Source organism: Periophthalmus magnuspinnatus, chromosome 6, assembly GCF_009829125.3.
Source record: "Periophthalmus magnuspinnatus isolate fPerMag1 chromosome 6, fPerMag1.2.pri, whole genome shotgun sequence".
Taxonomy (NCBI): domain Eukaryota; kingdom Metazoa; phylum Chordata; class Actinopteri; order Gobiiformes; family Gobiidae; genus Periophthalmus; species Periophthalmus magnuspinnatus.
The window spans coordinates 18,973,141-19,000,801 of NC_047131.1; the positions used below are offsets into that span (position 1 = coordinate 18,973,141).

A 27,661-nucleotide genomic window follows, 5' to 3' on the forward strand; every position below is an offset into this window, starting at 1 on the left:
CTACTTGTTTTTATGGAAATATTTTTCCTATGGCTATAATATCTCTATGGAGAATGTTCCAAAGTATGGTTTTAATTTCTATTTGACATGCCACCTCCAAAAAGTTAAATGTGCTGCTTAAAAAAAAACCTAAAAACACAGCTAATGAAAGAGCTTTGCTAATAAGTGACGTGTAATAAGTGACTTGCAGGTGACATGCCACCTCCAAAAAGTTAAGTCTATTTTTAAGCTTGCTTTAAAAATCGAACAAAACAATAAAACCTCAGCTATTAAAATTATTTTGATATATTATGTTGGTATTAAGTAAATTAGTTCTTATATTTTCATTGCTATATCTTTTAAAAATCCTTACATTTCATTTCGTATAACTTCCATTCCATTATAAGAGTAGATACAGCAGAGGTCAATAAACTTAACCTTTCTCCTTACTTATCTTCATCTCCCTTTCTGACTGCGTGGCATCTTATTTGCCCTTATTTTGACAGCGATGATAACTCTCACTTCAGTCTGAAGTCCCCTCCCCCCTGCTTCCTGCATCATTGTTTTGACAGCTCTGCTTTTGTCTAGACATCAGACAAACTTCAGATTTGGTCGTGTCATACTTGTGTTATGCCCACGGTAAGCTTGTTCCTGAACTATTTTTCTCTCCGTGACCCTGTTTGGAAGTTACAGTTAACCTCAGAAAAGAAAGCCACAACAATATCAAAACAACATTTTGCTACCTGCTTTATTTCACCAGGAAGTAACAGCTTTTGACATACAGCTTTTTCAAATGCTACTACTTAAATTGGTGTTTGGGCTGCATATATCATTCAAATCAGTTTCTAGTCATGAATTTCAACATGTTTCAACGGTTTTTCAGTTGATAGAAATTGAAGAAACATGTTCTGCTTAGCATTTTGATACATGTTTTGCAGTGTCGGGGAAAAACACTCCAAGAAGAAAACATGAATTGGTCAAGATATCATGCAAACATTTTGCAGTACAGCCTTCTGCTTTGATCAAAATGAAGCCAACTCAGGAACTAAACCATTTTATAATAACTACACTTGAATTAAAGCATAAACACATGGAAACTTAAAGGGCCTGTTTACATTTTTTGTTTCATTTGAGCAAAATTTGTCTTGCAAGTCAGCTTTGTACTGTGTGTATCATAAAACATTTTATTTACTGTTCGATAATCAGGAAGTGCATATTAGCATGTTAACTGTTGCTAGCATTACTGTGAAAGCAAAACTCTGATCTGATCTCTGGCAGTTGTGAAAAGCGCTTATTAACTCATAGTGGAGAATAATTAAGATGCTCGGAATGCATAAGGTAAGTGAGGAATATTTTTTCAGACAACTGCAAGCCGCTAAAAATAACTAGTTTTGTTTTTCACGTTTTGAAACAGGTACAGCGCCTTGAATAAACTATTTGTTCATTATGAATAAATGTTTTGTTTATGCTTTATTAAGGCTAGTGCTGCTATTATAGAGTCTTAGCTTTTGATTCTGTTATTGTTCTTTGTGCATTTTCAGCTTTAAGCAATGGAGGCAAACGTCTTTGAATATGTAAAAGAATCAGCGAGTGAAGATGTTGAAATTTCAATTGGTAAGTTAATGTTTATAGATATGACGCATGGCTGTTTAAAGAGGCACTATGTCACTTTTCTGGTGGAGGGCCTGCCTTCTGCTCCTCTCCACTGAGATGATATACCTTTGCTTGGAGTATTCCCCAATATGGCACTGAGATTATTTATCATCTAGAGGACTACTGAGAAAAAATTAACTTGATGAAATACTTGATAGATTAGTCTAATGCCATACTATGAAACATCCTAGGCAAAGCAATAACATCTCCATGGAGACAAGCAAGTAACATCCCTTGCCAGAAATGTTACACAGTACCCATTTAACATAAACATGAGATTAAGTTGGTCTTTGCTTCTTTATTTTCAAATTAGTAAAGACATTTTCAGTTCTGTTTATACTTTTATTTACTTTAGGCACACACATTAAGTATTGTTATTATCCTTAAGAGAACTCTTATATGTGTGGCACGGAACACAAAAATAGAAGCTCTGGCCAACTGTTGCTTCTACTAATTTGGCGTAGTCTCTGCACAGCTCCAACAAAGCCTCTAACAATTGCACAACAGTGACTAAAATAACTTCACCAGTGACAGCAGGGGTACAACACTTGCTCTATTAAACCTCTCATAAGCTCAATAAAGCTATGTGCATTTAGAAACTGCAGAATAACATGTCTAAAAATAACAGAGCTGACGAACAGATAATTTGTGTATTCACGCAGGGGAGAAGAGGAAGCTGATTCATCCAAATTCTTTGAAGGACCCAAAGCTGAAAGATCTCAAAGATGTAAGAATTCATTCAACTACATATATTTTTAGCTTAGCAATTATTTACATTTATATTCAACAAATTTACATCTACAAACTATGTAACTTTCATGTTGGGGGAGTCCGCCACGTGCTTGTCTCCCCAAGTTGTTATTGCTTTACGTAAAGAAAGTGTATGCAAAATCAACATGTTTAATGTGCTCTAGAATTTTATAAAGTTTACTCATCAAAAACACGCCTGAAGTGGTTTGTGTGTAATTTATACAGTTTGAGTAATCTTGCAGTTTCTCTTGAACTCTATTGTAACCCTCTCTATGGTTAGTACTATGATCTGTCTAAGACTTTTCCATAAGTATACGAAGTCCTTATGCAAAACAATACACTACGACTTCACAAAGTCGATACAAAGTGCAGTAGTTTCATTAGCGGGATGAACATTGTTTGGATTGTGATTGTGCTCTGCAGGAGGAGTAAGAGAGCAAGGGGGAGGGGGGAACTCAGTGCATCAAAAACGAGAGTGAAACTTATAAAACATGATAATACATTGTTTTAGCATTTTCAAAACAATAAAAGGTGATCTAAATGTGTGGAAAGTGTTAGCAATACACCAAAGAAGTGTACGGGTAATTTTTCCTCTTTAAAATGTCCCATAATATGGCATATTGACTTATCTATCATGCGCTAATTCAATTCAGTTACATGTACTTACACTTTTGCTTAAACCAGGGGCGGGCAAACTACGGCCCGAGGGCCACACACGGACGTTGGTCTTATTAATCCAGCCCGCTGAATGTGACCAAATTAAATAGGTTAAAAAAATTGGTTTTAGAACCCAATGTGGCCTGTGTGTCAAAAAGTTTGCCCAGCCCTGGCTTAAACACATCTTGAGAAACATAGCTTGGCCTGCTGGCGCTACCAGCTTCACCTCATGGAGGTGTGAAATGCCATACAATGGGACATTCCAGGAGTCTAAAGCACTAGTCTTATCTTTCAATGGGACAATACAGTGAACAAAATGTAGGCTATCCTCTTTAAGCATCCTTCCTAAAGCTGTGATTCAGTACATTGTGTCTTATGCGCATTATAAAAGCTACATAAGAAATACATTAGAGAGCTGACACGACTGTACCCCATGTGTTCTTCAGAAGGGAGGCCATGAATTATATCTGATGCCGGGAGAGAGGTGGAAGATGGGTGAAATTTTAATGAACATAATTATACGTGGTGATGGCAGACAGATTCCAAAGCAGAGCAGGGGAGCTGACAGTTCCGGCGATAACAGGTTTAGATGAGGAAAGACGATAGCAACACAGTTCAATACGAGTGAAGTACATGTTTGTTGCAGAATGGTCTTGTATGAGAGGTTAACTGGACATTTGGGGTCACCAATGGCAAAAAAAAAAAAAAAAAAAAATGTTATAGGAGGATGAAAGCTTGTCTAACAATTTCCCAAGCACTATTGTTGTGTCCTTGAGTAATACACTCCGCCCACATTGCTTACCCAAGTATATGGTTGGTTGCAAAAAAGGAAACTAGCTGAATATCCTTGCAAAATTAAAAAAACAAAAAACAAAACACACACTTCTGCTTGGTCTTACAGGCTTACTGCAGATTTTTCCAGCTTCTACAGTTTAGTGCCATGTACAATTCCTTTCCCAGTATTATATTCCAAGTGTGAGGCAGTATTTATGCCCCTTCGTCCTGGTTTACTGTATCTGTAACTTTTTTTTTCTCCAATTTTAGGTAGTTTATTGAAAATAGTCAAAACATGTCTAAACCAACTCAACAAAACAGTTTAACAGTGATTTTACTAGTTCAATACAAGTCGAGTAAATATGATCATTTTACTCAATATTGTTTAGTTTTGTTGTTTTATTTTCAATTTCTTGCACAACTCAGTATTTGTAATTGTTAAAGCAGTAGTATGTAACTTTTTGCCAAAAAATAGACTAAAATAAAAGCATGTTTTTTTTCAATTTGGCACAAACTTGACTTTTATTTGGCCTGGACAAGGGCCTCCTCTTCCTGCTTGTTTGTATGGAAATGTTGTTCCTTTGTCTATAATCTTCTACAGTATAGCACAAAATAGATTTATCTCTATGGAGAATGTTGTGAAGTATGGCTTTAACCGTCTGGGTATCAGGCGGGTGACGTGCTGTCTCACCGCATATGACACACCAGAGAAAGCACTCCCATAACCATCATTGTTCCTCATATTGATTGAGAATTGAGTGAAGTTGAAAGAAAGTGGATTCATGCTGTTTGCGGTTTTGTAACAGAAGAACTCATTGATGACGATGAGAGCGGCTGGCGTCTCTAACTGTGAGATGATTTGTGTATTTGCAGGCCCTGGTGGACTGGATCAATAGCACTCTGGAACCGGAGCATATTGTGGTCCAGAGTTTGGAGGAGGATCTGTTTGACGGACTGGTCCTCCATCACCTGCTGAGTGAGTGAGAGGCTAATGCACATGGAGGCATGAGAGTACTCTGACACTCCGCCTGGCTCCTCTGTCAAATCTGCTCTATTCACCATAATGAGGTTTATAGCAGGGGAGGATGTTTCAAATGGCTTCACTCATTTGTGGTAGAAGTATAACTTGAAATTACTTTAAAGTACTAGGATGAAACACAATCCTCACAAGACAAGACACGAGACTGGGTTTACAAGAATCAAACAAAAGATGGAATTAACTATCATTTTAAAACCCTTTTTTAATTTATTTTATTATTATTATTATTATTATTACATTTTATTATTATTTTAGATTTTTGGTGTCATTGTCTCGGTGCTTTTTGGAACTATGGTTTCTCAAAGGTTGGGGCGACAGTGGCTCAGTGGTTAGAGTGTTGGTCCCCCAACACGAAGGTTGGAGGATCGAGTCCCGCTCAGACCCAGTTCTGTCGTTGTGTCCTTAGGCACATTGCCTAGTATGAAAGTGGTGTGTGCGTGAATGATAGGTGGTGGTCGGAGGGGCCGATGGCGCAGATTGGCAGCCTTGCTTCCGTCAGTCTCCCCAGGGCAGCTGTGGCTACAATAGTAGCTTACCATCACCAAGTGTGGAAATGAATGAATAATGACTATAGTGTAGCACTTTGAGAGGCTTTGACAAGCCTGTAAAGCGCATTACAAGTGTAAGGCATTATTATTATTAAAGGTTGAAACAAGTTTATTTTGTTGAGCCAACGTACAATTACATTAAACATAAAATCAGAAATGCTTGTAACAGACTGGGTACTTAGCAACTCATTTCCATTTCATCATTGGGGAAGGGGTCATAGTGCTACTTTCAGCCTTATTCACACCCCTAGAGCTAGCATGAGAAATGGGGGAAAAAAAAACTTGTGCTTGAGTACATTTTAAGCTATGTAACTGTACTTTTACTTAAATACAAATGATCAGATTGTTGATTTGGTTGTCCTTCAGATTCTGGACTAAAATGATTGGCCAGTATTTTACTCTTATTTGAGTAATGAGTACACAATCAGAGTACTTCTTACTTCACCTATGATTTGAATTATAATAGTATTTGAGGTGGACACACACTTGTAATAGAAGTGCTAGTCCTTTTAAGTGATTGTGGGTGGACTAGTGCATTGTACCGTCTGAGAGCTCTCACTGCCGCTCCTCATATCTCCTCTGTCAAATGTGCTCCATTTACAATAATGACTTTTATATCAGGAGATGAGAAGTGTCAAATGCCAAGTCCTCACCTTCAAAATGGACTGGTTTGCACCTAGCTATACCTACTAAAGGTATTACAAATCTCAGATGAAGAACAGGGATTTGATTTTCTTTTTAAGCACAGATACATTGTAAAAGCAGCTCTTAGAGTCAAAATAAAACCATGGTGCGCTGTCTGTATATAATTGTGGAACATTTTATCACCTGCGAACCAGAAAGTAAGGTTCACAGGTCTTAAGGTTAGGACTTTGCCCCATTTCCAACAGATGTGACTAACAGGGTAGACCAGATGCCCCTATTTACGCGGGACAGTCCCAGTTTTGAGCCCTGTGTCCCCTGTCCCACTTCCCAGCATATTTATCCAAAACCATTGATTTGTCCCAATTTTATACAAGAAATACTCTATTTTTGACCAATCTGATCCCTGCCAACAGTAAAAATAATAATTTCTTTAGCTAAAATACAGAACATCGTGCTTGAAAATGTCCATAAAACAAAAAAAATGCACTGCCAAAAGTCTCTCAGATTATATACCAACCCATAAGTGTGTTGAGAATGGAGAATGTTTTGCACTCTTTTCACAATTTTATTTATACCAACCATCCCAATCCAGGTGTGTCCCAGTTTTGAATTTTGAAAATTTTGTCACCCTAGACTAACACCAAACCAAGTGTTCTGCGTTAAGTGAAGGTGTAGTTATAAAATAGTACCATGAATGTGAACAAATATCAAATGGACATAAAAACCTAGCATATGTAGTCCTTATATTATCTTTCATTCTGCGTACATCGTTCAGTCTGATAATATCTTGTTTACTGCAGTGCGTTTGGCCAAAGTGAAGCTGCCCATGGATGAGATAGCCCTGACCTCTGCCGCTCAGACCCACAAACTGGAGGTGATCCTGGGACAGCTGAGCCAGCACCTGGGCCCGGAGGAGGACCAGACCAAGTGGAGCGTCCACCGTGAGTCACCAAGCTCCCGGCAAAAACACCACGGCAACAAATGGAACAACATGTGCAGTCTTGGTGGCTTTTAATATGGAAATATTAAAAAACAACAATAAGATTTAAAGTGCATATGACAGGTTTTTATGTTTTTGTAATTATTACTTGGTTTAGTGGGCTTGAGTGTGCCTGTGGTGAATATGTATCATAGTTTTACATCAGTTAAGTGGCAATTTACACACAAGGAATGCATTTTCTGGTAGCTTAAACCTTCATTCAACCAAATAAAGGCATTGTCATCGATTTTTATGAGTCTAACCATAACTATTGTGCAATGTAGACAAGTTTAGCTCTGGTTAACATTATGGTTGCTAGCGGACAGTTATGAAATTACGTCTTGTTCTGAATTCCTCAAATTAGCCATGAAGCTCCTAACGCTTTAAGCCAAAATCGGATGTGCGTCACCGTCTGCTGTGATGAGAACTGTGCAAATAGTCTTCTGAGTTAGGAAGGAGTTAGGAAAAGGATCCGGTGTTGCTTCCTTTCATATCTCCTTTAGCATACAAACCATTGCCGATCTCTGTTTGGAATACAGGACTTGGTAAGTATCAGGCTGGAGCAGGTGGAGATCACCGGAAAGAGTCGAAAAAACAGGTAAGTCAAAAATATTCAAAGGTAGGTATTGGAAAAAATGCAATATCTGAGCAGCTAAGAAGTTCACCGTGTGTAGGACGAACAATCTGGCAGAGTCTCGCTGGTGAGTAGGCCTTCAGTAGTCAGTTTGATAACTCTCAGGTCCCAGGAGACTCCGCCCAAACACACACAGGGGGGAAAGGAGAGAGGGGGGCACAGGTCATGACAAACCCAACTTTATGTAAGAATGACAATACACATGCATCACAGCTGCACGCGTTCATCTGTAGACTACATAATGACACAAGAGAAGATCTGCGCATACTGTTTATGCTTATACAAACTAAACTTAAAGCCACATAGGTTATTTGCATAAACCCCGCTGATGGAGCCCCTGCACACTCCATGCTCCGCAGCAGACGGACTAAAAGGACAGGATTTAGTGGAATATTTGTGACAGAGGACAGAGCAGAGGCTGGTGGTGAGTCTGGAGAATATTTATTCTGTTGTGTAGCATGGGCTTATACTTTTCGTTGGAAGTGGTTCATTTTTAAACTTTTCAGAGTCACAGATGCGCAGTCTGTGGGGTTCTTTTTATTCTTATCTCATGGGCAAACACTGGGTCATTTAAGTGCACTGTCATGTTGAAGTTCTCATTAAAAGAGAATGAGAATGAGGAGCGCTTATTGTAGTCCGTTTTGTGGGTGCTGTCGTTTTTTATTAAACAATGGTAGGGTCATGTGACTTCTCTCTCCCAAACTATGGCCCGGGGGCAAATGCGGCCCTCAGACCATTTTTTTTTTGGCCCTTCAGGTCTTCAGTTGAACTGCCTCAATTGATCGTAATCAGTACTTTTTACGGCAAATTTGAGTAATCCTACCAATATAAACTAAATAACATCACATTGCATTGTCAGACCTAATATTAACATTTCAAGCCTTATTTAAAGTATGAAGTCAAAAGTATGTTAAATACAACCATCTGAACTATCCACTGTATTGACCACTGGCCCTTGGTGTTGAATATTTTTCAAAGTATGGCCCCTGAGTTTGGGGCAAGGACCTAGGAGCTATGATCTGAACTATTTGGAATGAGCTTACCTCTACCAGAAAGTAAGATGGACTTGTTGCCCACTGACTTGTGCCTTCTATGTTGTTTTTGATGATAATGATGATTTAATGCTGGCTGTAGAGCTACAAATGAATTGCCCTTTGGGATAAATAAAGCTTTCTAAATCAAAATCTAAAATGTAAACTTCACCGATATATCATATACAAATAGAAAATGTCATAATGTTAACTGTGTTTCACTGAAATGAGTCCTGTCATATGCACTTTAATGTTATGTTATAGACCATTCCAAACATTTCTGTGAGTACAAGATATTCACCTGGGTCAATGGTATCAAAAACATATCTGAACTTTTTTAAGAGAGTGTCAAGACTTCATATTTTTTTTCCAAATGTAACAGAGTTGAACCGAGATTGAAAATGAGAGTGAATTGACCCACAGTTGGCAGGACGGTCACTCAACCAAAAATCTATATGAAGAAAATAGTAACAGCACAATATTGGATATATCAGCATTTCTCAAACAGCGGGCCTCTTCTATACTCTATAACATATTACGCTATTTTCTGATCTATGTTATAATGTTGTCTCCTCACAAACATATCTGGAGTTTTGGTTTGTTTTTATTTTTGGTTTGTTTCATTTAACCCTCTTCTTTAGGCTCTCCCGAACAGAAAACACTCTATTCACGTCTTACGGTAATACAGGAAGTGCTCAAAGCTCAATACACCTCCATTATAATCATTTGGATCATTTCAGCCCTGGAATTGCCAATCTCTACTGAACTAAAGGTAAATTTGTAGCTGTTAACTTGAAAACTACTGCTACATGACATCACAGGGTGGAACGGAGCATTTTGAGCTTTGGAGATGTAGACAGACTAATAATAATGCGCTAACACAATTCCAGGTATGTTTTTGAGCAGGTAACAATGCTCTAACATGGCTTAAAGCTCACAAGAATCCAATTTCCTCCTTAATTTGGTTGCCCTTGTTAGTAATGCTTTTGTCATAGTTTAGTTCTGCTTCAGACCTGGTGTTACTAGAAAAGCTTTGTATTTTTTAAGTCGTGAAACAATTCGCCCACCACTGATGTATGATGAGTTAAATCTATAAATATATAATTACAAGTGACATTCAGTGATGTAGGTATGCGTGGCTGAATATAAATAGGTCTTATTCAATCCACCGACTCTTTATAATGCCCTCCTCACCCTTTAAACCTAGTCTATTGTGATTGTGTATAATTCAGTGGCTGCTCCTATACATAGCCTTCACTTCTCCCTACGCTGTGGACTGTTCTGAGCACAAAGATTCCATGTGTTTTGTTCGTTCCTATTCGTCTGTCAGTCAAGCGCAACAAAGATCTCAGGCCACGATTCATCATTTAATCATGTATGTTATGTAGCCTTGCCAGAACCATTGAGTAGATTACACCAGCCAGAAGTGTTCAGTAAAGACAAAATACTTAATTTTTTTTTTATGTTTTGTTACTTGTCATTTTACCTACTTTATTTTCAATTAATTACACTGATATTATTATTCCTAAATATCTTGCTTCCAATTTAGGTCTATTAATCTTTATCGTCTTTAGTTTTTATGATCCCAATGACAATAATTACAAATTGTGGCAATCCATCAGACTTGTCATAATGAATTTTATTTACTTAGTGCCTTTTGGGACACTCAAAGACGCTTAACAGTGCATTATTCATTCACTCTACACTCCACACTCTGTATTCGTAAGCTACTAGCCACAGCTGCCCTGAGGTAGACTGATGGAAGCATGGCCAATCTGTTCCATCGGTCCATACAACCACCAGCAACACTCACGCACGCAAATACCACATTCATATGAGGCAATGTGGGTAAAGTGTCTTGCTTATAGACACAACATCAGTTTTGCCTCCCATCTAAGTACTACCGAGGCCCAGCCCCGATGAGATCACGTTTGATAAACCTTAAAATATTTAGTTTGAGGTTTAAGTACTGCACAAAACATGAATGGACTGTACAATTATCACAAAAATATAATTTGTATACCCTTGGAAGATTACATTATTTATGTAATTATTTATTTTAGTTTTTTTGCCACTTTTTTACTATAAAGACAGATTGTGATTTGAATATCTCAAAACAATTGAGATATAAAGTATATGTTTCTTAGTATAGATAACTGATAATCATAACAGCCATTGTATTAAAGTTTCATCTCTCAATTGAATTTCAAAATACAAATTTGAGCAAGACTATGTTGGTCTGAATTATTACACTGAAAACTCATTTATGACCCAAAATACATCCTTTTATGTCTTTATCTGCATGAATATCTGTATTTTTCCATACCGCTCCCATATAACCCTTTGACATTCCTCCCATGCACTCGCTGATTCCATGTGTTTTGTTCACTCCTGTTCGTCTGTCAGTCATCCACAACAAAGACCTCCTGGCCACTGTTCATCTGCTGGTTGCCATGGTGAAGCGGTTTCAGCCGGAGCTCAAGCTACCGCCGGATGTTGAGGTTGAGGTGGTAGTGGTGGAGGTGAGATAAGCCTTTTAACCAAGCTCAATGGGATATAAACATGATGTGATTTTTTGACAGATATTTTTCGATTAACTGCGCTTCCAGGTTAGCAAAAACGGGATTAGATCTGAGACGTATAAAGAGACGTTGACAGAGAGGTGAGTTGCATATAGACAGTAAGGTTTGTTTTTTTTACATAATAAATAGTACTGTTAAAGCCTGTACTGATTAAAATGTATTTCATAAAATAATTGTCCTTTAGGAAGTACAAGTAGTAAAGTACTGTACTCAAGAAGAATTTGTAGGTATCTGTACTTAACTAAAGTCAATTTTACCATGGATACTTCACTACATTTCAGAGCAGATATCTGTACTTTCTACTCCATTACATTTTTAACTCAACTGAAAAGTAAAAAGTACTTCTTATATGATTTGAGGGGCTGTTTTTACCGTGTTTGTGGTAACATCCTGACTAAAGTTTTCGATTTCAAGCTTAAATAATAATAAATTCACAAAATGTATATGAAAAATTGAGAAATTGATTTGTATTGTTACTTTTTACCAAAATATGTATTATTTTTAATCAATATCCCTACATTTTTTACTCTTTAAGTCTATTTTTAAGTGGGTATTTTGATACTTTTACTTAAGTAGATTTGCTCATGTAATACTTTTATTTGAGTAACTTTTTACCTCTATATCTGTACTTTTACGTAACAAAATTGAGTACTTCATCCACCACTGATAATAATTTATAGAGAAGCAACTGACAGAGAGGCCAATTTTCATCCAATCAGGTCACATTGTTTTGCTAGGAATTATGGGAAAACAACTCCCTGACACTATCCAAGAAAGTTGATTTCCTGTCATGGTGCATTATAGCCAGAAAAAGATAGAAAATAGAAAGCGGCGATTGATGAGAACCATATAGAAACTGCATGAGACTATCCCAGACAGTTGGTTCTGCAATATGATATATATTATGATAATTGCAGATACTTCTGGATTAGATTGTTTGCCATCTTATCTTACCTGTAGTGTCTCAATGCAGCATCTAAGTTTTAAACAGCAAAATGCACAGACAAAATATTATGAAGTGCTTTGTTCTCTGCCTCTCAACAAGCAGTTTGTGGGTAAGATTTCCAGGCTGCTAAATAGTCTGCCTCCATACCATACACTCTGTTAATAAATAGGGGACTGTAAACAGAGTGTCTGTTTGATTTGTGCAATCCTGTCTATTACTACTACTACTACTACGACTACTGCTATTACTACTACTACTTCTACTATTTTATTGAATATTCCTTATTTTGGTGAAAAATATCTAATTGTCAAATACGTTACCAGATTTTCACTGTCTTAAAAACATGAAAAACGGAAGTAGTTCATTTAAAAGAGATTGTATTATGCAAAGTAGACTTTTTTGAGCTTTCTATTATGAAGTTCCTTCCTTCCTTTGTTCTGCTTTTGCATAAATATCCAAAAACATGATACAAAGCGATACACTACAGCTTCACAAACCTGATGCAATGTGCAGTAAGTAGTCTTTAGTGGAATCCATGCTGATTGTATTGTGATAACGCTCTGAAGGGGGAGTGACTTAGCACAGCGTCAAAACGAAACTGAAACTAATACTTTTTGAACTGTTTGTCTCATACACAGGAATTTGAATCCAGTTTCTAAGCATCAGTATTTTTCACATCAAATATTACATAATGGTCTACAGTGTTAAGAAAAAACAAAACAAAAACAACAACCTTCCCACTGGCTATTGTCTTCTCCTACGAGTGACATTTTAAAAGGTATGGACCATTTTAGCTCTTGGCTTTTTCCTACAGGATCGCGGACTCGGACTCCCTGAGTAATACTGAACGTGAGTAGTGCGGTCGGAGGTGGAGATCATGTGACACTGCGAATGCGCTCCAAAAAAACATCAGAGCCACAGTGACCTAACCGTCCTTCTCTCTTTGGCCACCAGGGGACCATCCCATCGATCAACTGCTGCAGCTGGACACAAGCAAGGTCAACACAGTCAAGCAGGTATATGACAAAGCAAAAGAGAGAATTGCTGAGGTGGTTTTAATGCTCCGGTGGGACAAAGTCAATGTTTTTAAGACAGAAAATAAATAGTAAACTCATTTATCTGATGAATAAATTATAAATAAATTAGGATCTGCAAAGGAACTGATGACAAGTGCTAATCCTGCAGTATACAGCAAAGCCAGGATACATTCATTCTGCAGTTGTAAGCATTTGGAGTTTTGTTTTAGAATTAAATATGCAGTATGCAACTTTTCTGGTGGGTGTCATGTTCCACAGTATGGCATTGAGCATATTTATATATAACGTTTATTGATTCACTTATGTTTGTTTTTCTAAAAACTTATCTTGAAAAGTAGTATGTGAGCATCCTCGCCTCTATAAAGATAAAACATGTAACTTGTGGCTTGACTCCATGAAGAACATTCCAATAACATCTCCATGGAGACAAGCAGGTGGCTTCACCAGAAAACAATCCACTTGAAATGTTTCATAGTGCAGCTTTAAGGTTTACAGACAGAAATGAAAATAGTTTGTAATTCTAACATTAGCTAGATATATTAAACAAACAACAACAATATATAAGTAGAAAATGCATGATTTTATGCATAAAATACATAAATACACAATTAACACTCAAAGACAATTTACCAGTGGTGGAAAAAGTATTCCATTTTGTTACTTAAGTAAAAGTACAGATATAAAAAAAAAGTTAAATAAAAGTAAAAATGCAAATAAAGTATCACACCAAAAAATCTACTCCAGTAAAAGTATTAAAGTACCTGTTTAAAAATGTATTTAAAAGGTAAAAATTATAAGTATTTCACACAGATATTGAGATCTAATAAAGCTTCAAATTAATTTTGTTCAATAGGAACAATTGAATCAATCATTTCTTTTACATGTTTACATTTGTTTTGGGGGTTTTTCTGCTCAAATTATGAACGTGTTAAAAATAAGCCCGTCAGACTTTTCAGCAGGTCTCAAACAATAATGAAAAATACTTTTACTTTTCAGTCCTGTTCAAAAATGTAGTGGAGTAGAAAGTACAGATACCTCCTCTGAAAAGTAGTGAAGCAGAAGTAAATGATATCCACTTTAAATCTACTTACATAAAGTACAGATACCTACATTTTTTTAACTTAAGTATAGTACTTCACTACTTTTACTTTGTTTCATTCCACCACTGCAATTTACCAAACTAGCCTATTCACTGGAAGCCAAACCCAATGCAATGTACTCCTCATTACTGTCCTGTTTTATGATAAATTATTGCATCTTATCTGAAGCTTCACAACAAACTAATTACCCCCAAAAATGCATTATACTGTCAATACTTTTCAACAATTGGACAATGCAAAATGATCTTGTCAGACTTTAATGATTTCTCCTCCTGTGCCCTACTTTCACTTCCCACTTCCTGTACTAACTTACTTCCCAATTCTTTCAGGCCATTTTACACTTTGTCAACAAGAATATGTCCTCTCTGGGTCTGCAGGTGGCTGATATGGACAGACAGGTAAAAACCACACAGTGCACAATATTTACTGTGGCATTGATGACTTCTCCAGAGATGCTATCCCCCCTCCATATCGGCTTGTCATATGCTGTCTGTTCCAGTTTGCTGATGGTGTAATCCTGCTCTTGCTGATTGGACAGTTAGAGGGCTACTTTGTCCCACTTCACGACTTTAACCTGACTCCTGTCAATCACTCCGAAATGGTATGGATTTTTGAATATGTTGCGTGTGAAACAGTGCAGTATTTTAGCTAACTGGTAATGAGGGAGTGTAGAGATGTTTAACTATGGCTTTATGGAGCTCAACAGTGACAGCCCCCTCCGGTTCTGTAAGTACATTTTCCATTCACTTTTCTCATAGACTTTTTAAAATTTCAAAGACACAGTGGAGGCGAACCATCTACGTGGTAACTAATATCCATAATGCAGTTGTTATAAGCCACAAAAGCACACTTAAAACGAAAGCTTTAGTGAAATGCCTTAATAACTTAGCGATTTATAAAGAAACAGATTTTAAATAAAATTATTGATATTGTTGTCATTACTACCACAGAGCTAATTAGCCTTGAGCAAGCTTTGAAACATTTAATATAATTCTTTTCTGAAAGTCTATGGTAAAAATGAATGAGAAATGTACTTCCAGAACCAAGGGGTGAGAGGTCACGATGGTATGGTGTGCTGTATCTTTCTGGTGTGAAGGTATTTGTTATTACTTTGCCTGGAATTTTCAACAGTATGGCATTAAATGGATATATCTCTATAGAGACAACTGACACCCACAGGCCAAGTTACAGGTCAGATCTGTGGAGAGGTGGTGACTCCGCTAACAGTAATAAGTGTGCATGTTTTTTCCAGTTGTTTTGGAGCTATAAAATACATGTCATGGAATAAATGCAACATAGATAAATCAAATGCTATAGAACATTACAGTAAAACTCCCATCGAGTTGCATAGGCCACTGCCCTCTAATTGAAATATTGATAACAAATACTTGAGAGTTGAGAATACAGCCTATTGAAAGCGGTCCTATTATGCAAAATCAACTTTTCAGAGCTTTTAACCATGTTGTAGTTGTTTACCCTTCTCATTTACCCTCTCAAAGTTCTTTTTGGAGTGATTAGTGAATGTTTGAGCAATCTTTAATCACTTATTTTCGAGATGCCATATTGCCAATCAAATCCCGTTTTTACCGCCACTGGCATACGCCCACTGCTCTGTACTTACTTCATTCTTCAATTTTATTTTATTGATCTGTGATATGCGAAAAAAATTCCTTAGTCAATTTGGTACAAAAGAGCTAGTGTGATCTGCAGCTATTCATAAGGGGGGGCCAACAACTTCAGAGTTATTTGTTTACGGCAATGTCAGCTCCCATTGGTTTTCTGGAAATCAGCTTACTTTTTTCTTTTATTAAGTCATTTTAGATGAATATTGAGATTTAAAATGGCCAAATTATAACATAATCATCCACAGGTGTCACGGATTTGAACCATATATCTCTGTCTACACTATGTAAATGCAGACCAACATGTGATAACTGTCTGATTATTGAAATGTAACGTAAACAGTTACATCTGACGTGAGTAATCTCCTTTCTTTCTGTTTGTTCCCTCTTCTGCAGATGTTGCCTAAATTATTATTAAGATTGAAAGAGTTATTTAAAACTCATTGTTCATTTTCTTGCAATTACAACAGCTACTGTAAAAACTCACTAATTAACTGACACGTCACCACGTGTTTTTGGTAATCAATTTTCACTTGGGCATGCTTTTTTTTTTTTTGCGTCCAACTAAGCAGAAAAACAGACCATTTACTATCAGATTTGTCAGAACGGTGAAGAAGTAAAGATCATTTCACACTTCATGACTACAGTAATTGCTACTAATGTCATGCCTTCCCTGTAATAATCTCTGATGTTATTTGAACTGAGAAGACAAGAACATGAAAAAGCATTGTTTCTTATGTGGTCGTGTGAGGAGGTTTTTGAATTCTTTACAAAGTGGTAAAGGGAGGAAGACTTCTGCAGCACATGTCTGGTCTGATCCATAATACATTATAGTGGTCGTTCCCTAAAAAAGCTGTGACATGCCTGCAGTGCTGGGCTGGTTTGTTCTGCTTGTAAAAGAGCTATTCGCAGCAGTTTAAAAGTGTTTAGATCAACAGCATGTACGCCTATATGTGATAGTGCGAAAAGGGAATAGAAATAATGTGCTATGAATTGGGTTGAATAGTGCTGAATGTCATATATGTTTTTCTGGCACTGCAAACACTGAGCAATTCAAGTCCTGCTTTAGATTAGATTAGTTTTGTCATTGTGTGTGTGTGTCTGTGTGTGTCTGTGTGTGTCTAGGTGTGTCGGTGTGTGTCTGTGTGTGTCTATGTGTGTCGGTGTGTGTGCGCGGTGGTAAAAAAAAAAAAATCTTGGGACTCACAAAACCTAAAAAGTGCACAGCGTACCTTTTCTGGCAGAAGGTCCACCACCTGCTTGTCTCCATGATGGTGTCATTGATTTGCCTGGAATGTTCCACAGTACGGCATTCCTATCCTCCTATCTGTCATTGTGGAGACAAGCAGGTGACCCCTCCATGTGTCAAGTTGCAGGTCAGATTTGTGAAGAAGATTTGTGGCATGTTTTTTCACCTCTAAGGAGAAAAAACTTGAAGGAGGATGTCCTTGTATTTCCTCATCAAAATAACATGTTCAGATCAAATCAGTTTCAATCACTGTCTGTAACTGTACTGCAATACCATATTAGTCTCTATTTCTTAGCACTCACTCTCCTGTCTCATGTCTTCTAGCTCCATAATGTGACTTTGGCCTTGGACCTCCTCATAGACGCAGGAATGGATGTGTCCAGCATTTCTCCACAAGGTGAGAATCGCAAATGATCAGCATTTTGGTTCCATGTGCAATCAAAACTGCACACAGGCTTAAGTAATGTGCAATCAAAACACTGCACACAAGCTTTGGGAATGTGCAATCAAAACTGCACATACACTACCAGTCAAAGGTTTGGACATACTTTTTCACTTACTTTTCTTGTTTTTTCCATGATTATTTACATTGTAGATTCTCATGGAAGAGATCAAAACTATGGATGGACACATGGAATTTATAACAGCAAACAAAAAATAAACTCCAAATAATTCAAAACTTGTTATAAATTAAATCATATAAAAATAGCCACCGTTTGCTTTGGACCCTGGTTTGCACTTTGGCATTTCTTGACCCTGACATGGCACAAACAAGTGAAAACCATTTTGGGAAACTGCAGCATGAAGCTTAGTGAGATAAGGCCAAGGGTTTACAGCACAGTCAACAAAGCAAACAGTGTCTACTTTGAGGATTTGAACATTAAAAAATATATATATGTGAGGGTGTCAAAACTTTTGACTGGTAAGGGAATACGCAATCAAAACTGCACATAAGCTAAAGGAATGTGCAATCAAAATTACACATAGGTGGAGGGAATGTGCCATCAAAACATAGATATAAGCTGTGAAATGCCTGTCTGCACATAGTGGTTTAAAGGTCCTCTGTGTATTACTTATTTTGGTCTCTTACTTCTGTTTTATTGGTGAGTGTTCTCTGCAATGTGCTTATGCTGTCGGTGATGTCCTTTCTGTTGTGTTATATAAAGTATGCGATCCCCTGTCCCAAGACGAATTTCTCCCACGGGAGACAATAAAGGGATGATCATAAAACCCTAAATCTGGATAAACCACAAAATGAGAAAAACTAAATCTCTAAGTCTCTGAAGGAGCAGTGAAAGAAACACAGATGTTCAACTCTTTTAATATTGTCAACGCTTTTGTCACTAAACTTACTCACAGTGGGATGAGTAACCAAAACTCTAGTACAATCTTACAGTGTGAAATACATTACTCAAGTAGGTGCTAAAACTGATCAACTGTTACTACTAAAACTCAAATAAATGTACTTGAGAAAATGTATTTGCTAGCATTGTGCATTAAAATATCACACAAATTCAACAAAGCTATGCAGAACAGGTGAAACGCAGGAGTGGTTAGTATTATCGTGAATCTTAAGATATTGTTACGCTTCATAAAAGTGGCTGCACAGTGTTAACGGAAGCAGACAGAGGCTTTGATGGAAACAAGTATGAATCATTTGTTGTTTGATAACTATTATGATGAGCTCGGAGGTCATTATCAGACATTTTATCATCCATTTGAAGAGGACAGAGACAGAGGGAGAGCTGGGGAGGTAGTGATTGACAGTTAAACCTGCAGCAGTTATTGTGTTTGTGTGAAGAATGGGCCATCATCAGTATTCATGGGGAGAGGTGTCATGCCAAACAGACAGATGCAGGGAATGTGTCACTTGTTGTGCTAGAATAACTCACTCGCAAAAACAGACAAGTGTAATTTTTATTTGGCTGTTTTGTGTTTCCTTAACCTTAATAATCAAAAAAATGTATGTTAAGTTTTATGTTAAAGATGGTAAAGCAGCGTAATCGACCTGCTTGTCTCTGTGGAGATGTTATTAATTTATTTTGAATGATCTACTCTGTGGCGTTACTAATTAACTTTTTCTTTTTTTTTCTAATCCCGCTCTCGACATAAAAAATCATTGGTTGAGCACTGGTCTATGAATATGTGCCTTGAAGGTGGAAAAACACTATACAAAAAACATGATAATTTACCATAAGTCCATTTAAAATTTTAAAAACAGGTGCAGGCGTGAGTATAAATGTTTCTCACCAGATTATTAAATTGCGTTTGTGGCACCCAAGAATCCAATTTTGCATGTCCTTGAAATAGATTCAATTTTTTGGGAAGCAAAACAGCCAAAAGCCCATTTTCCATCTCAGTTCTGGTGTGATACAGTCATGTGATCCTGTATTAAATGTTCCCATATCAGTGTTCAACAAGCAAGTGAGATATTCAGGCCATCTATGAAGTAGTCTCTTATAAATACATTTCATACTGTGTTGTTCTCTTCTATCAGATAGTGATGGTCAACCTTTTATAGAGTGTATGAAAGAGCTTATCTAAAGGTTTTAAAGTAGAGGCTGAAGTCTGCGTGTATATTACATGTCCATAATCCAGTACACAAAGATAAGATAACATCACTAGGCTAAATTACTGCTCAGATCTATGAGAGAACCCGGCTCACAGTGCAGGTTTTTCGAGGTATTTTCTGACCAATAAAATAAAAACCCCTGTCATTGAATAAATGCAAGAGACTTTGGAACATTCTTTGATGCAGTATGTATCAAATACAAGTCATGTTTTTGGAGATGATGTCTGTGTAATCTCTCAGTTGTCCAGATCTGATCCATAGCAAAAGAGTTTAAATCTGTCAACAGGACAAATCGTTGTAGGACTGAAGACGTTTTGCTGCTCATCCAAGCCGCTTCTTCTTTGTGGAGATGATCTTTTTATTTGCTTTTGCGTCTTAATCAAACTCACCAGTTGTTTTTTAAGCTATTTTTTTTTTTACACACAATCACTTTTTTAGAGCTGTCACAGATGTTTCCCCTCACCATTTACTCACCCAAAGTTGTATTTGGAGTAATTTGTGCATGTTTGAACAATCTTTAATCACTTATTTTCAAGACTCCATTTTGTCAATCAATCCGCATTGTCACCACCACACTCACATACGCCCCCTGCTTTGTAGTTACTTCATTGTCTAATTTTATTTTATTAATCACTGACACACGCAGGATTTGGCAGCATGGCGTAGTCATTTTGGTAAATTCTGTGCTCGCTAACGTGATCCGCTGCAATCCATAGGAGGTGCCAACTCTTTGTTGTCATGACATTTACAGTGATATCAGCTCCCATTGGGCACGGCAATTTTCTAACACAGTCAGTGACCTTGTCTCTTTTATTGAGTCATTTTAGATGAATATTGCGATTTAAAATGTCAAATTATAACATAATGATCCGCGGTTGTTATAACTGTAGTGCAAACACAAGCATAAGTCTTCTTTAAAGTTAGGAGGAGGGGCATCAACTTAAAAAAAAACTAAGCTTGTATTCTCATTGGCATGTTAAAATCAAAAAGTTATTCACATCATATTTTAGTATTTCAAGTTGTAACACTACTGTAATGGAAATACAGGTAAAATGACATTGTACTGTATGTGAAATGGTGTCTGCTGAATAATAATAATAATAATAATAATAATTATTATTATTATTATTATTATTATTTAGTTATTATTATTTTTTTGTAATTATTATTATTATTATTATTACTTCCTGGTTAAAACACAACAAACAAAAAAAATGAATATATAGGCTATTTAATTTTTTTTAATTTACACTTTTGTACAGGTGATGGCATTTTCAAACAATGCTTCATATTTGTTTATCTGTGTACACATTTTGAGGGGAAAAAAGTACATAAATATTTAAAAGCATGTACTTTATTTATAACTCTCTCACAGGAGACACAGGAAATGATTTAGTCCAAATGTTATGAACTGAATATTTCACAGGATTATGTAACTCTGTCAGCTGTACATAAATGGAAACAGTCTGTGCTCATGTGGGCCACAACATATAGAGATCATGCATTTAATGAGTCCAGGGAATTCAACATAAAGATACCAAGCAGCTCTTTCTGTGCCAATACATGTACTGCCTGGTTAGATAAATGCTTTTCACAGTTTTTGTATGTATATAGTGAGATGCCCCGGTCGTAACCTTGCAGCATTGTTATGGACTAGTTTGTATGAGAGGGTTGCAAAGTTCCGGCCAGACTGTGCAGCTGTGGTTTTAAATTGTGGTTTGGGAATACATTTGGATGACAGAATCCATTTATTTGGAGTTGAATCTAGATGTGGGTAGCATTACATTTACATGAGCAACCTTTTAATAATATTGTACTTCTCTGATTAGTTTTTTGTAGTGCCTTACTTTTACTCCTGCTACTGAGTGTAACAGTACTTTTACTTGAGCAAAAAGTTTGGTTAATCTTCTCACTGTTGGAATCTCAGAATACAGTTTCAAATGTATTGCTATGGTTTTGAGATGACGTTAAGTACTGCATTCTTACTTCTCCTTCTACTACTACTACACAAGGCAAGTTTATTTGTATTGCATAATTCATACACAAAGTAATTAAAAGATACAGAATAAGAAAGACATTAAAATCACAATACAAACAAATCAAAACACAAATAATCATTGTAAAATTGATATTAAAAGAGAAGAATGCAGAATGCAAACCTTTTAGTCATATGCACAGCTAAACAGAGCCGTTTTGAGTCGAAATTTAAACATTGTCAAAGTAGAGGCCTGTCTCACATCTTCAGAAGACTGTTCCAGGCTTAAGCAGCATTAAACTGTTCCTGACTACAACCTCATAAACTGGTAAACTTGCCTAACATTGGAGCATGTTATCATCATAGAATCCGAAGTATGAAATGCCTGGTTTATATTAAAATAGGTTTCAGTGTTTAGCATGACCCAGTGTGTGACCCAAAAAGAAATCCGACCGTGCCCCTATCCCAGACTGGTTTAAGTCCTGAAAGGCTTGGTTTATTGCTTTGCATCCAGTCTGACCTTTTTCATGCTCCGTGGGTTAAGAGGAGGTGTTTTTATAAAATGCTCTGTCTAAAGTCCATTTCTACTCTGGAAAAGGCTCCCTGGACACTGCACTTCTGATCGATCACTGGTCCTGACAGGTGGGCTCAGTGGAATGATTGAAGCATGGGGGGGTCAAATGCCAAGAACACCTTTCTGACTAAAAGGACTTGATACAGACTGAATAAATGTTTTGTATAAATGTAGTGGAGGCACTTCGAGGCAAATATTAAGTTTAATATAATGGGATTTCTTTGGAGAAATTGGGATCTTTCAAAACATTTCCCAAAGTATAAAAACTCAAGATGAGGTGGCAAACAAAAAACACTCAAGTGATATCAGAGCCTAGTTTAAACACATTTATAAATGCATTTTACAATATTTGTTTATTTAATATTAGATTATTACATACTCACTGAAGGCAAAATCTAAAGTTTTTAGGTTTTACCCAAAGCCTGTTTAAAGAAATGGACTAAACCCACACGTTTGGGTGTGACGTCATTTTGATTTATGGATCCAATAGTGAAATAAAAACCCGAGGATCATGTAGCACAGATTAATACGAACATATGAACAGGACCAAAATGACGAGCCTGACAGCAGCAGTTATGGAGAGAGTTATGGAGGTGACAGTTTTTCAACAGAAAGTGAAATGGAGTTGATGGAGCCGGAAGCACACCCATGCTCACTTCCTGTTTCTATTTATATATACAGTCTATGGTTTTATCGGACAGATACTTAGATTTCTACCCTGGGATTAAAATTGTTTACAATTTTCTTTGTTATTAAGACCAACCATTAACATTTAGCATTTGATGTTACTCATTCATGATTTGTTAGCATGGTCCTATGATGATTTTGTCTTTCTTTATGCGATTCACAATGTAGAAACAGTTTTTACCTCACACTTTTTTGTCTTTGCGGAGATGCTACTGCTTTGCCTGGAACATTCCACTGTATGGCATTAAACTTATCATTAGTAAGAATGTATGTGTAACACTGAAAACATCAAATACATGCAGCATACATACATTTTATGGCATTTTGTGGATTATTCCAGTGAAAGCAAAAAAAAAAATCTCCATGGCGACACATACATAGTGGACCTTTAAAATGCACAGTGTTTTGCTCCAGAAATATAGGCTACTAATGAATTGCAAAAAATAAAAATAACATTAAAAATAACATTATAAATAAGTTAGGGTACTACGAGTGTTTTGTTTGTCCTTTCACCTGTGGTACATTCAGTTCACAACAAATTCTACAGGCACTTCCAAGACGCTTTTAGCCTCATTAGCTGATAACTATTCCCCCAATCCCTCTCAACAGGTCATAGATCAGAAGGCCCCAAAACACATTAGACACAAATTCAATCAATAAATTCCACACGGAGATGCCATCTTGATGCAGCTAGCCAGCCCTCCCTTTGCGCTAACTGAATAAACGTGTGACAAGCGAGATCGACTCCTGAACCGGCTAACCCAATTACGCCACGCCGCTCCTTCCTGTGCTAGCCTGTGTGCGGTGGGACTTTCCATTCATTAACGCTAATTAAAAAGACACAAAAATGAATTGAATTTCCCCACAGGTTGCTAGCTTAGATGAATTGCACTCAGTGAGACATTCGCAGTTACAGTGTTGAGGTGGAGATTTTCTGATCAGATAGAGCAGATTGGGGAAGGGTTGTTTATAGAAAGCTGTAGTGATTGTAAGGAGCGAGAATAGGGCTCAAAGTGCCTATAGAGCAGTGTCGATAATGGATTCACAGGGGAAGCGGAGAGAATCTATCCGACATCGATTAGCTCACACTTTTAGACGTGTCTCTGAACCACCCAGAGAGTACATTGTGCTTCTGGGCATGCCCTTGGTTTAAATGACAAAAGAAAAAATGATGAAACTAAAATACAGAAGTAAAATAATAAAACTATGTAGCCTATGTATCTTCATAAACGACACATAGTTTAAAACTTTTTCTCATTCTCAGCATATGGACAGGCCATGACTCGTGTGATTGGCTGCAGGTGCTGGGGTTTAGGTAGTGACATTTCAGATCAGATAAAGAGGCTTTTTCGGTTTAAACCAACTGGATTTCATCATCGAAACAAATGCAAATGACTCATTCTGCTTTCTGATTGGCTAATTGTCTTGAGAACCAAAATACTAAATTACATAAACAACATGGCCATCGTGCACAGTGTTTCTGTAATTAAGTATATATCAGCATTACTGTTGTTATCAGTACAAGCTATATTTGTTTGCCTCGCATCTCTGGACACATTGGTCATATTTATTCAATTTTAAATCAAAATCTTACATATAGTTCCTTACATGCAGTAGTTCTGGATTAGCCTTACAGTGCATTCACATAGACCTAATCAAAACTGGGACTAAACTAGGACTAAACCCAAAGTTTAACCTGGACATACAAGGACAAAATGTGTGCGTTCAAACTTGTACAATTACCAGCATTTCAAAACTAATGACTAACTAGCTAACAAGTCAGACTATAGGCTAAACCAGAACAAAACTTACGTAGTACTAGAGCAAATTTAAGTTAGAATTCAACTGTTTATGGTGTTACAAATCAAATTGTGATCTCATTCCTGTGACGATCTGCTTTTTTCTATGCTCAAACACAGACACTTTTATCACCCTCCTGTTGTTTGTTATCATGGTTTAGAATATCTTTCAGTAACAGTTTTATAATAAGTACTTAACCTGAATTATGAATGTCTTCCATCTCGTTTTATTAAGCTTGTAAATAGTGTAGTTATTGATTATTGTTTTGATTATTTGAAATTCACAAACCTAAATTCACAAATCTAATCTTGTGCTGCAGATATTGTGTCTCAGGACTTGCAGGCCACACTGAAGGTTCTCTACGCCTTGTTCAAGAAACACAAGGAGAAATGAAAGTCCCACAGCTCAAAGAACAGACGGACTTTATTTTATCTTTTATGGAGAGCTCTACAGACTGCGGAGATGCTGAAAGGATATGACCAGACCAAAGAGACCTGGGATATGGACTCACAAAATCACAAAAATGGGATATTGTTTGAAGTTATGGAGAGCTCACTTTCAGATCAAGCATATATGACTATCATAAGTTATAAAGTTGATGAGATCTGGTATTTGTTGCTAGACCTAAGTAAAAGTTGAAATTTGACTGTGCAAATTAGGTTAAAATGAAAAACTCCATTGATAAACGATTAAATTTTTGCCTTCAACATACAGGCTGTTATGAATGCAGATATCTGTAGAACAAAACTACTTAATTGCACCACCCATGTGTTGATGTATTATGTGTAGGGATTTTGTGTGATGAGAACCATATGGAATCAGCTGTCTGTGACGGATTCAAAAATAGGATAAATTGTAATGTTTTAAGAAGATATTATTGTGCCTATCTCTGGTATTTAGTAATAAACTGTTGTGTGTACATAGATGATTATTTCACATTTCCGTCATTGTAAACTGCAACATTGTTCTAAAAAGACTCAGTAGAACAGGTTTGTTGACACCATGTTCAAAACTACTTCATAGATTTTCAAAAAAAATTGTAAAAAAAAATAAAATAAAAATAACAAAAAAGGGAGGGCGGGATTCTTTAAAAGGCAAGGCAAGGCAAGGCAAGTTTATTTGTATAGCACAATTCGTACACAAGGTAATTCAAAGTGCTTTACAGAAAAGTTAAAAAGGTTTAAACCATAATCCATAGTGATGTTTTATGCCAGGGGTGTCCAAACCTTTCTATTTAAGGGCCACATATAAAAACACAGACAAAGCTGAGGGCCGATTTAGGGCCATAGACTGGTCACCAATACACTGAATACTTCAAATCTGCATTATTATTACAAGTTAGACTGAACCACTAGATCTTTATTCATGCTTACATCCTCAATGGGACGAATGAAATATTTGATATGGGCTTGTTAAAGTAGATTTTCAGAAATGTAGAGTAAAAAGTACTGTTTAAGGTAATATGAACCAATTCACCTGGAAGCTTGAGGGCCAAGAAAAATTGGACTGAGGGCCGCATTTGGCCCCCGAGCCACAGTTTGGTCATGCCTATTTTAGGCCATATGGAGTAACAGTTTATCCAAAGTAATACAATTTCCATGGTAACAAGCCAGCCCTCCTCTAGGCCACATTTGAGTCAGGATTGAGGAGATGCAAGTCTTCTTACAGTGCATGTGTTTTTCTATGTTGTTAGCGCCATAAAAACATTTCTAATAAAAAAAAAAGTTACACAATGGTGCTTTAAAGACTCAAAATCTTTCCAAGAACCACAGGCTGAGTGGAGATGGATGATAGATAAGGTTATGGTATATTTTATTAATCCCTCACGAGGCTAGGCTCACTCAAAATACAACTAGGAGAAAGCTAATGATGAATAAACCCAAGTTAATTCAGCATAATGTCTCCTTTACAATGAATGCAGCATCTCCATATTATTCATATATAGGCCCATTGTGCAACATAACATACTGTTTGCACGCAACAGAACAGTGAATAACTCCATCCTTATTCAGCCTTATCAGCTTTATACCACCACCGTCACCACCACCAAGGTCAAGTGAGTTTTTCTTCACTTTAATGAAGACTCTAAGGAGGACCAGGGATGTTGTTTTGTGTCGCCGTCTTTTTTTTATTTATTTATTTATTTTTTATGTAACGCTCGGCTACATCAAAAATACGAAATGAAGTTGACTGAAGTGGATTTTAACAGAACAAATAAGTACTTGTTGTTCCATGTGTCCTCATAAGGTATGCAATAAGGGCTGGATGAAAAAAAGTTATAAAATACTTGCATAAAATATGAATATGCAGCATCAGTCACTGTTTACATGCACAGAGAACTCCAAGTGCGCTAAACAACAGAATTCAGATCAGGCCACTCTTGTCCCAGTCTATGTGCAGGTCAAAGAACCGAATAAGTGCGAATGTGGGGTTATGAGACGTTCAGGGGCGTCTAGTAATTAAGCATTGGCTCTAATAATACATTAAAGGGCCAATATTATGCTATTTTCTGATCTATGTTAAATATTATCTCATCAAAATATACCTGGAGTGTTGTTTTGTTCCATTCACACATATTTAACAACTCACACAAAGCTATTTTGCGTAATATAGGACCTTTAAACCACACTTTTGGATAACATACAAAAGTCTCACATTGAGCATTTGATTTTCAGACATGCTATAAACTGTATTACTCACGACTTATTTGCTCTCTGCCACACAAATAAGCACACTGAAGCTACAATAGGATTTCCTGTCACTTTAGCACAATGTAATCCGCGGTGGAGGAGCAGTAGTTTTCCATCGCTGCTAAAATAAGTGAGTAA

General features: G+C 36.8%; 1 protein-coding gene across 1 annotated transcript; it reads left to right on the forward strand.

The window, feature by feature from the left end:
• Nucleotides 1-537: 537 nt before the first annotated feature.
• On the forward strand, nucleotides 538-25,759 carry parvg (parvin, gamma). The gene is made up of 13 exons (XM_033968155.2): nucleotides 538-618; nucleotides 1,521-1,593; nucleotides 2,295-2,359; nucleotides 4,687-4,789; nucleotides 6,846-6,986; nucleotides 11,096-11,211; nucleotides 11,299-11,351; nucleotides 13,032-13,066; nucleotides 13,172-13,233; nucleotides 14,684-14,752; nucleotides 14,854-14,955; nucleotides 17,550-17,622; nucleotides 25,153-25,759. Exons 2-13 carry the CDS (start codon nucleotides 1,530-1,532, stop codon nucleotides 25,224-25,226), a joined length of 957 nt encoding a protein of 318 aa, XP_033824046.1. The 5' UTR covers nucleotides 538-618; nucleotides 1,521-1,529; the 3' UTR covers nucleotides 25,227-25,759.
• The last annotated feature ends 1,902 nt before the right edge of the window (nucleotides 25,760-27,661 follow it).

Coding starts and splice junctions, on each gene's coding strand:
- parvg (XM_033968155.2), top strand. CDS start 1,530: ATGGAGGCAAACGTCTTTGAATATGTAAAAGAATCAGCGAGTGAAGAT. Junction 2,360..4,686: donor AGCTGAAAGATCTCAAAGAT/GTAAGAATTCAT, acceptor GTGTATTTGCAG/GCCCTGGTGGACTGGATCAA. Junction 4,790..6,845: donor GGTCCTCCATCACCTGCTGA/GTGAGTGAGAGG, acceptor TGTTTACTGCAG/TGCGTTTGGCCAAAGTGAAG.